The sequence below is a fragment of the Calonectris borealis genome, chromosome 18, assembly GCF_964195595.1.
Source record: "Calonectris borealis chromosome 18, bCalBor7.hap1.2, whole genome shotgun sequence".
NCBI lineage: Eukaryota > Metazoa > Chordata > Aves > Procellariiformes > Procellariidae > Calonectris > Calonectris borealis.
The window spans coordinates 8,718,889-8,730,224 of NC_134329.1; the positions used below are offsets into that span (position 1 = coordinate 8,718,889).

Sequence of the window (11,336 nt, forward strand, 5' to 3'; positions counted from 1 at the left end):
CTGTTGAAGACAATAAATTTTGAGCCTGTCAGCCGTATCACTGTTATTAAAGGCCAGGGGATCATCAGTGCAGCAGTGTTAAACAAAAGCAGTTGTCCATTTTTAATTTTGTATGAAGCTCAGATCAGCATGGACGAGGTTAGGCTTACCAATTCACACTAAACATCTTTCTTTTATTAATTTCCTTTTTATGAGTGAGTCTGTGAGTGATTTCTACAGGTTTGGGCTGCCACTATTAATAATCAGTAGCTGGTTTCATTGTAAAACATTAATTTCATGTTTGTAATATCATGATATGAATCCATTGCAGCTTGCAACTTGATACTGCAAGAGCTCTGTATGGAAACGAACTGAGAATTTTAGCATAACTGCTCAAATAGATAGGACTATTATTTAGACACTTTTAAAACATTGAAATAATTGTCAATCCATACAAAGCAGATATCTGAGTCCCAGGTGTTAATGCATTTATCACTTGCAAGGAGTGTTATCAACTTGAACAAAATAATGTCTCAGTAGCATATAAAAATCTTCATCATTCCAAGCTGCCTATGTAAGCAATTTTTGTGGTATAGAACTGTTCCAAAAATCTAATATTTTTGTATTTTTAACAGAAATTACGAGAGAAGCAGAAAGTTGTACGGGAAAGTCACGGGCCAAATATGAAGCAAATTAAAATGTGGCAGGATTTTGAGCAGTTAATGGAATGTAAGAGAGAATGTTTTCTGAAACAACAAAATCAAACAGCCATTGGTCAAGTCATTCAGGAAGGAGGTAAAGATAGGCTTGTATTATGAATTCTTCCTTCTTGATACCAACATAAAGTAGGAAGACAGTGTGCGGGCTTCCTAAAGGTAACCTCTTACTAAATACTGTTGCTTTCATCATTTCTACATAAATGTGTGGTACTTTATTTGGTTTTGGTGGATAAACGCAGAGAGCAACTAACGACTCTACAAAGCTTTTCCTCCATTGTTTAAGTGACAACATAACGTGGTTAGGAAGATCTGTTATGAGAGCTGCACTAGGGTGAACCTTCTCATAAATCTTTGGTTTATGAGGCTGGGAATGGCATGCATCTGCAGAGAGATCAAAGGAAAAGAAATCCTTCTCCAGGGTCACAGAAAACTTACGTAATTGCTCTGCTCCTTATTCTGTATCACTAAGGTTACATTTTTGCAAGGCCTGGGACTTGATATTGTATAATTGTGGCTCTCCTGGCTTGGCCCTCTCCTTCCCTATTGTCTTTATTCATCTAGCGTGGCTGGCAAGAATGGAGCCATTTTTGCTCTGAGCTGCACAAACCTCGCCGGCACACTCCTAGTCATACTTTCCTTGCACGGTTGAATTAAACTGATTGTGCTTCCAGGAGACAGTTCATTGCTACAGCGTCAGGAGTGGGTTCTGAGAACAATTACTTGGATTCTGAGCTTTTTCCATTATCTTTTGTTGTGGTTTTTTTTTTACAAATGTATTTTTTCTTCTTCTGTTTTTTCTGAGTTGCCCATGTGAAAGTGTAAACGATGGTCGACTAAAGGCTTTCTCCATTGAGGACATTTTATGCTGTTCTGTGCGTGCAGTGTGGTTCCAAAGTGATTACAGTACCCGAAGAGGGTCATCCCAGCGATGGAGGGTTATTGATGGATGTCAGTATGGCACAGTGGCTCTCGCATATGTCAGGGTGTGCAAAACAGGTAGATAGGGAAGGCCGCCTTGTACTCTGGCTTTGACCTGTGAGCTACAGGCAACTGTCACTGCCCGTAAAATTGCATCATGAGACCCACAGCTGACCCAGGGTGAGAGGAATGTAGGTGAGGCCTGAAACTGTCCCTCACGCTTCATCATTTCGGATGAGCGCCTCTTAGCCACAATCAAAGATCAGAAGCAGAGAGAGAAATCTGCGGGACCAGAACTCCTGCTATTCTTCTTTAGTCTCCTGGCTTATTAAATATCTACATAGGTTTGGTTTTTTAGTTTTTCCTGCCTGAAGTAAAATGTCTTTTCAGGACATAAAAAATAATTTCACTTTCTCTGGTACCTAACTATAAGATCTGCTGTTTTCTATATCAAGAGAGAGTATGGTAATTATATAGTTCTTAGTTTGCCTTTGCATTAAATATACTTGTCAACATTAAAATAAAATCTGACAACTACATTTTGACTGTATGGTATTATTTTTTTTACATTTCTTAGGTGAAAGAAGGTAAACTGTTAGTGACAAGTAGCTTGCTGGGCCACAGGCAAAAGAGGTTTGAATGGGTCATTCAATGAAATTTACTTCAGAGAGTTCAAAACTGCAGCGTGTGTAAGGAGTGGGTCTCAGATCCATAGATTCCCAGGACATCCTCATGTAAGCCCTCCCACACTGCTGAATAGCTGAAGATAGTCTTTCTCAACAGCTGCACACTGATCTTTCCCAGGGCAAGGAGAAGCAGCACATTTTCCCCTACGCACATTTTCAGTGAGCGTGGAAGGGAGGCTGTTGTGTAGGGCACAGGCACAGGTAGAGCTGGCCGGGTGGGGAGAATGTGCAGCACTGCCGCCTCCCACTGCTCCCGGGAGCTGATTATCCTACACGGCGGGAGAACGGGCTTTAGTGAGGCACTGAAGGGAGACCGTGAAGGGAGAAGCTCAGGAGAAGGACTTATGCAGACTATATAGTGTGGGCACAGCCATCTCCAGAGACACCTATACATTTTTCTCCCTGCTAGCCCTGTACCATTATTACCATACTTCACCTGCATTGCACTGTAGGGCCTGTTAATCTGAAAAAAGTTATGGTAGTCGTATACCTGGGCTCCAAAAGGAGGGTTTTGCTGAACACTTGCCAGCAATAGTAAAATAACACAGACAACTAGATGTGAGACATGCTGAAAACATAGGATAATCACCAAAAATGGGCATTTAGGTTACTTAGGAATCAGCCTATGGTTCAGAGTCACCAGACAGGGCAGGGAGAAAGGGGATTTTATACACTTCAAGTCAAAACTTTTAACAAAACCCTAAAAACCCTATTTGACTAGACCATCTATGCAAAAATGTATTACACGGATTAGCCTGCTGCCCAGGAAAAAGCAATGCTTTTGAAATTCATAGCAATGATGTAGAGGAAGATTGAGTATAATCATTTTCTGGTTTTCTCTTCAGAGTTACCCTAAAAATAGTTCATCTTTCTTCCTTGTAAAAACAGTTTATTGCTAGTTACTCAAAGATGACGTGATTGTTGTTCTGATCTGATTAGTGTTCTGTCATTTGTACTGCACCAAGAAAGGGCACACAGATTAGACACTACAGCAGCAGCAAAGTGACTTTCCGAGATGAAGCAGAAAATCATAATAACTGTTATGAAAAGAAAATTGGAAAAACTCAAACACTATTTTTAGCTTTTTATATAAGTGGACATTTAATAAATGCAACTTTAATGGATTCTGTTCACTGGCTTTTCCACCTAGTTCATGATTTGGTGGGAGTGTTCAAAAATCTTTGAATTTCACAGTTTTATCTTTACGTCCTAACTTGCAACAAAAAGCTTACTTCTAATTTTTTTACTTTGTTATTATTAATAGCCTAGCTGGTTAACTAATTTTAAACATTACCATAATTTTAAACATTACCATATGGAAAAATAGCTGCCTTTCTCTTGTGAAGGTCCAAATAAATCAAAAATGTGCATAGCTAAATTTGGGGCCTCGGCACTTACCAAATTTCTTACAGTTGGAACGCTGATCCAAGCAGTCACTCATGAGCAGCAGCTTGCTTCGTTTCAAAAGGCTTCTCCTTAGCTTTACCCAGAACTGGATGAGGAGGTATTCCAGCTATAACTTACTATAGTATTCTGCAGTTTTGCATTATTTAGTCATGTTGACTTCAGCTGTCCTTAGAGCTACAGGCAAGTTCCACACGGACCTAAGAGATGAAATAGTTACAGGCATCAAAAATAGGCATGAGAAAACAGTACTCTGCCGAGTTACATGACCAGCCGTTTTACCACCTGGATATCAGATTATTTTGTTTATATTAGTGGTACTGTTTTACTTGCATTTGAACTATAATAGATAAAAGAAGTGTTCTTAGCCTTCCTTAAGTAACCCAAATCTAGGAATACTTATTTGTATATCTTTACTCACATGGATACTACTACTAATGAGGTCATATGCATATAGTTGCCCACAATCATAACAGTTAGGCCATGCTATTGTATTTACTATGTTTAAATATACCGATTTCCAGAGCTTTCTGGGTAAGACTTTCCTACAGTATGATGCTGCTCACTGTTATAAAACACAATACAGCAGAAGTATTTAGTTCAGTGCCTAGAAAATGTCCTCACAATGAGGATGCTCTGATTAATAAGCATGGATAGTATAGTGCCCAATCAGCAATACGAAATCTTCACCAAGTGACTTGGTGGTTCGGGAACTGGAAATGAGGTACAGAGCTGCTTCTCCTTAGAACACTATTTCATGCCTGGCCCAGGTGAACAGCGACTGAAAGCTCACCGCTAACGAGCTGGTGGCTGCCCTCAGCAAGTGGTCAACGCAGAGCGATTTGGCAGTATCAGTCCAATTCCTAAATCACCACTCTGGCAGTGTTTGGCAAGCCTGGAGCCAGCTTCCACATGAAGATGTATGACTGAAAGACCACGGAGACTGAAGTCCTGTCACCCAAAAGGTGTCCCCTTGGGAGAAAGGTCATGACACATTGACACAGTGGAGTGTGGGAAGCTGTTACTCCGTCGTCTTGTCTGTGGATGAGGAGAGTGCTGATGCTTGCAGATCTGGTTGCTCTTTGTTGGCCCTGTATTTGCCCAGACTTAAGTGAAAAAACCAAAGAACTCAACCTGAACGTGTGCCCTGTGTTATCATTTGTAGCAGTAGGTTTCCTGCTGAAGGAACGCTGTTAACTCTCCAGCTGCCTTTCTCTGCTGCAATCTGTAATGGAAACAATTGAAATTTTCATGGACATGCCAGTGTTCCAGTGAGGAAGTATTACACAAATCAACAATTTTATCACAAGGTACCACCTGTCTGGGCAACACCCAACTGGGTAGCTGTTTTTTAACAATCAGAATTTGACCTATTTCCAACTTCTTTAAAGAGTTCTTTAAATTCTCAGCATTAATTTAAAATGGGTTCTCCAAATTCTCAGTGTCTCTGTTTCTGTAGCATTAGTTCCACAGTAGCAGTCTCCAAACTCCCAAGGCAATCCATTTTATTCGAAGGTCATTGGGTGAAAAGGGTATTTTTCAAATTGCATTACACTGATTTTCATAATTCCAGTTTACAGACAAAAAAACGCTGTGAGCCACTGCGCCATGGTGATGTCAAACGCGATGAGGAGCTCTGCTGTTTGAGGGGGGGAGCAAACATATTCCAAATAATCAGCAGAAAGTGTGAGACAAATCATGCAGTCCTTACTTTCACAAACCCCTCACTGACTTCAGTGGGAGTTTTGCCAAAATAAGGTCTGGATTTAGCTCTGTATTCTTCCTCCTGACAGAACAAGCAGGAATTAAAGGGCCAGCATCAGATTTATAAGACACAGAGAATAAAAAAACCCTGTAATTATCTAAAATAACGACGTTCATCCAACACAAATCAATGTTCCATTACACGCAGTCTAATTTATAACAAAAATTAAATGTTTGTGGAAGTTTTTCTCAACGCAAGCAATCAAAATACACAAGTCCTTAGAGATATGGTTTGATTTTTATTCGACATCTATGAGAGGCTGTCTTGCACAAATCTAGTGCTGGAGTATGTATAGTGTTTATCACTAAAAAACAACTTTATGCATTACCTTGTATTTAAAGGCATTACTTGTATTTATTACTTAAAAATAAGTAAGTGTATTTTTACCTTTTTTTGCATTTCCACTCCTCATAGTTTTGAAAAAAGTCTGTTTTTGCAAATTAGGATACACACAACCAGCATTGCTGAATGCCAAGAACTAGAGTTCTTTTCCTGCAAATGGATCTACTCAAGCCAATGTCTATTATACTGTTTCAGTTCAGTCTGTCATTACAGAATAACATGTCATTTTTAAGCTTCTAAATTTTATTGCAACTGCTCAAGTTTTAAAACCACTCATTTATACAATAAGCACTTAATTAGGTCTACTCTTGAAATAGGATAAAGCCAAATCCTGCACATTTTGCTAATACCAGAAAAAATGCAGTTGATAGAGTATGGAAAATGGGATCTTACCAGTTTTCAGAGATAAATTCCTTTCTCTCTCCCTACTTCTTTTCCCTGGAATGGAATAGAAAATATGCCTGGCACTTAGGGAGCAACCATAACAAAACCATAAAGGCATATATCACATACAAATAATAACCATGTAAGGGAAGTAATGAAGGAGTGAATCTCACAATTTCTTCACAAATTTTACATCTGGTTCATACTGGAAAAAAAACCCACAAAAATCTTAAGATATTCTGCAATTAAAATTTGTGGGGTTTTAATGCTTCTTTTTACTGGATTACTGTATTTTAAATAGCAGTTGAAACTCTAAGGTTATAAAATATGAATAATTCAGCAGTTCATTTGGTTTACACTATTGCAGCATTTTCTGGCGAGTAAACTAGTGTTTAGGCATATCTTTGCAGTCATCACGAAATCTTAGAGCCATTAGTGAAGAATTACCAAAAGCAAAAAGGGCTGATTAATTTGGGATTCTAAAAATTGAAAATTTAAAAAATAAAAATCACATGAAAATTATGCATTTTGCTGATCAACTGCTATTTAAATGATGCAGTGCTTTAAAACAGCACTCTGTGGGCTGCAGCATTCAAAAACTTTGAGGATTTTTAAGTATTTATAAAACATTGTACCCATCTCCCTTATTCCATGCTTTAAAGCTTGCCATGTTTTTATAGCATAATAAAAAGAAAACAGAACTGTATCAGAACACTGAAAGTCACCCACAGACAACCTGTTCCGCTAATATTTTACATTCATGTTGCATCTTTTGTCCTAAAGCATTTCTCTACTTCATTTTCATTTTATGTAGGCTGATGAGACTGCTCAGGTATCTGCATGAGTGAGCCAGGAAACAGTGAGAGACCTAGTTAATGTTCAGAGGACAGTAATGAAAATTGGGCATTTATTATTTCATGGGCAATGACAACATCATCTCAAAATTAAGTCTCCTTTGGAAAGTATCTCCCACAGCTAATAACTAGAAAGCAATCTGAATTCTTCTAACAAAGAGGTGGAGTGTGGGTTGTTATTGTTCTGCTTACTATTCCTTTTGTATTTTTTATTTACTTCACTGCACTTCAACCATTTGTATGTGAAATGCATCGCTTTTTAAAATCTATATACACTGAAGGTTCTTTTCTGCTTGTTGATTTAATTGAATGAAGTGAAGGTTGATCGTAAAATACAACAAGAGGGAAAGAGCGAACTCATATACTGGAAAAAGCACTATAAATATTTTCCTGGGATCATTAACACAACCTTGTAACACTTCACCCTGTGTAGCGGAAAGAATTATACAATCCTTTTATGAAATGTCTAAGAAGTGTTTACAATTCCATCCCAAATTAATGTGGCTTTTTCTTTAAGTGTAAAGAAAACATCCCATAATTCTTAATTCTCTTATCAAAGTTATTTTCAACCTTTGAAGGGATTCATTTGCTAGTGACTTGGCAGTGTCAAACAAATGTTCGACTTTTATTCTGACACTTCTTGAAGAATTTGATTGAAACTATATATGTCTAGATAACACCCAGCAAAGTGCCCCTCTTGCGTTTGTTTCAAGATATTTTTGGAAACAACAGAGGCGACCTTGGATGGAGCTGCTTTTCCAATTTAGGACTTCATTTGGTCTAAGAGAGTAAAATTATACTCTTTAATCCTTTTGTGTACCCACAGACAAGACAGTTTTATTTTATGCTATTGCAGAATTGTTTTTCTGTACCTTCTTAGCAGTGTTGATCTGTTTAGGATAAGAATTATTTTAGGTAATCAACAGTTACTTTCAAATGTACATATAAATAGTCCTCCGATGTATCACATGTCCCTTAAAAATATTGTGTAATCTAAATGAACAGTGGTCCTTTATGTAATACCTTTTCTCTTTAGAACTAGTGTTAATAAATAAGCGTTAGCCTTTGTCTTTGCTTATAGACGTGAAGAATCTGATCTCAAGCCAGAGCTCACACAGACTTGATGTAAAGTCTAAATGAGGAGAGTGGTAATGCTGGCGAATGCTCTATGATGGGACTGCCACCTGTCCAGATCACAGGAGAAATATTGTTTGTCAAGCTTCAAGTTTAAAAGCCAAGGTTAGGAGCCAGGTTCTCTGTACATCTGAGAGTGGGGTGATTGTTTTCTTCTGACTGCGGTTTGCCAGCTGTGCAATTGTATCTGTAAAATTTTATTACATCTAATCACTTAAGATGTTTTAAATAGTTTGCACTGAATTTTCTATATAATCAATATATTCTAATTCATTTGTATTACTCTCTGTTACAGGCATACTGCACTCCGTAACAAAATGGAATTAGTTTGTTGCAATGATAATGCCGTTTCACTGCTGTGAATAAAACCAGAATTGACAGAGTACAGTATTCTTGTCATTTATCCAGTACAATATTTACCCTCTTCAATAACAATGTTGTCTGGTGTTACCTAATGATCAAATACAAAGTATAATATGGAAACTAAATCTATTCATGCCAGTGGAATCTGTTTGACATAAGTGGAATATGCAAATGCAGATGTAAATACAGTACTCGGGAGTATATTGTTTATATTCATTTGATCACACTTAGTGTCAATGCATATTTTTATAGCTCTATTATATACTTACTATGACTGATGGCTCAAGTTCTAACTCTAGAATATCCAGTTCCCTGATTTTATAGCATTGTCATGTAAAGTATCTGTGGACAGCTTAAGAGAAGCAACTCTGATCCTGTGAACCTGTATGTATGTGAGCATGACTACATTAGCATATGCACAAATCAGGTTAAAATAAACTATTTGGTATAGCAACTTTCATCGCAGAATCTCAAAATAATTTACAAACAACTCTTAGTAAGTCGGTTGACTGTATAGCCAGATAAAAGTTGCTGCTATTTATATTGTTTTCTAGATGAACAAACCACAGCATGGAACGAAACAGAAGCAAAACTAGGAATCTAGTCCTTGTCTCTGGGCTGTAGTCTCAGGGCACGCCCAGGATTCCCAACCTGATCTCCCTGAGAAACCTCCTGAGTCTTGTCCCGAGCATGGTTGTTCACACCCCTGAACCCTCATCCTAGCCCGAGGTTTGGTTTATTTGAACATAAAGGAATGATATAGCAAACGTCACAAAATTTCCCAGTGCAGTCGTCAGTGTCCTAGCTTTGAGTATCCTCATCTGACCCCTGCCACTCCCTAAAAAGTAATTCAGAAGTAAAATGTCTGTACATTTCCAATTTGATAATTCATTGCAATGTGTAACGGCAAGGTTGTAACAGATACAGATAAACAAATACGATACAGACAAACGTAAAGCCGTTTCCTGAAGGAGTTTTTAATTAAATTGTACCAAGGAATTTCAAAACACAAAAAGCATCACAGCTACCTCCACTGAGCTAATGGAGTCAACAAAACTAAACGTGAGATTTCCTCTTACCCTGAGATCTTTTCATAATCCCAGAGAGATAAATATCAGGAGAAGCAGTCCTAAATAGAAACACTGTGTGTGTGCATGTGCATGCATGCATGCAAACAAAGATTAGGTCTCTCAGTTATAAACCGGTACACAGCACTCTGGGGCAACTTTTTATTTCTGTGCCTATTCTGCGTACATTTTCAGTTTTTTACAAGTGTCTGCTTTGTGCTGTAGCTGAAACATTAATTATATAAACGAGCGCAGAAATAAAAGGAAATTCTATTTTTTCTTAAACATCTAGAGGACATTAAGAGATTTTGAACACTATTCAATGTTGTCTTCAAAAAATGTAAAGATGCATGAATGTGAAAGCACTACAAGAGGAAAACTGGCTGGCTTAGAACACGGTAAGGGACGAGAGAATTTGTGCTTCTGGTTTATTGCCCCAGGCAGCTGTGGTCAAAGCTGCTGCTTCTGCGTGTTGCGCCTACTCCTTAGTGTACTGGCATGGAATTGGTTGGAATTAGACCTCAAATAGAAAGGCAGCTGATTTATCACTGGAGCACTAAATTTTGCTTTTATATGTGAGAACAAATCCAGGGTAACCTCAGTTAATGAATAACCCAGTCAATGGTGATAGCTCCTGTTTAGTCTGATAAATCCGGCCTTAAACAAAAACTGAACTTTTGTTGATACAAGCATATACCACAGGGAAGTAAAATCATTTTCCCCATGAAAAATTTCTCTCTCAACAGAACAAAAAAATGAAATGTTCGTATTATTTCTTGAAGAAAACTGAAAAATCATGTTTAAAAAAAACTCACAACTTTTTAATGCAAAGTTAAAATTTTCAAAAGAAAACTTATACTTTTTGGAAAAAAGACAAAAAAAAGGTTCTTTAGTCAATACACAAAATAAAACCAACTCAAAAAGCTTCGATGAAAATGTTCTCCTTACTTACAAGATATACAGCCTGTTACTGTGCAGTTCCATTAGAATCAGATGAACTCTTCACAACAGGTTCAGCAATGTTTACAGTATTCTATTCTCCATGGAAAGGCATGGATACTGGAGTTTCATAACAAGGGAATTTTTCTTTGATACAGCAGCTGCATCAAAGCCAATTTTACCTGCAAATACGTAGTGCTGGTGCAATTTATCTTTGTTTGAAACAATTCATATGGGTACATCCAGTTTTTATAAAAGGGCATTCAAGAAATAGTGGTTTGCGATGTTATGGCTTCACTGATGCATAAATATTGAATATCTAAACACAACATTAGTTAATTAAGTTGGGGGTGATTATTGGCCGAAGATAAAGCACACAGCAAGTAAGCACGGATTAAGCCTGCCCTCTTACTGCACATACTATGGTTGCTCCCCGAATACAATGGGGATGTGGGTTTCCAGGAGATTAAATCCAGTAATAATTTGCACCTGGAATCTAAAAGAAGGCCAAAAAAAATTAGATGGAGCTTCTTAAATTGCATGGTGCTGCATAGACTGTATGGAACTTAAGCCAAAGCTTCTTCAAAAACAAAATCCCTCCAGTAAAATAGTAGTGAGAACTCTGCTTTTAACAGAAATCATTACTTGGTATATATTAATACATTCTGTACAATTTATCTTTACAAGGCACAGACAGTAAACCAAAATTCACAAAATGCTATTTCAAAAGAGAAGCTGCACATACATGCATTCCACAATGCACGCACCTCCCACCATTCGAC

At 37.7% G+C, this 11,336-nt stretch overlaps 1 protein-coding gene across 2 annotated transcripts in view; it reads left to right on the forward strand.

Moving 5' to 3' along the window:
• IFT81 (intraflagellar transport 81) overlaps positions 1-2,154 on the forward strand; it is a 42,959-nt gene extending 40,805 nt beyond the window's left edge. For both annotated transcript variants that reach the window (XM_075167739.1, XM_075167740.1), the window contains one exon: positions 615-2,154. In XM_075167739.1, coding sequence (XP_075023840.1) covers positions 615-797 — 183 coding nt within the window. In that variant the 3' untranslated portion in view covers positions 798-2,154. The remainder of the gene's footprint in view (positions 1-614) is intronic.
• The last annotated feature ends 9,182 nt before the right edge of the window (positions 2,155-11,336 follow it).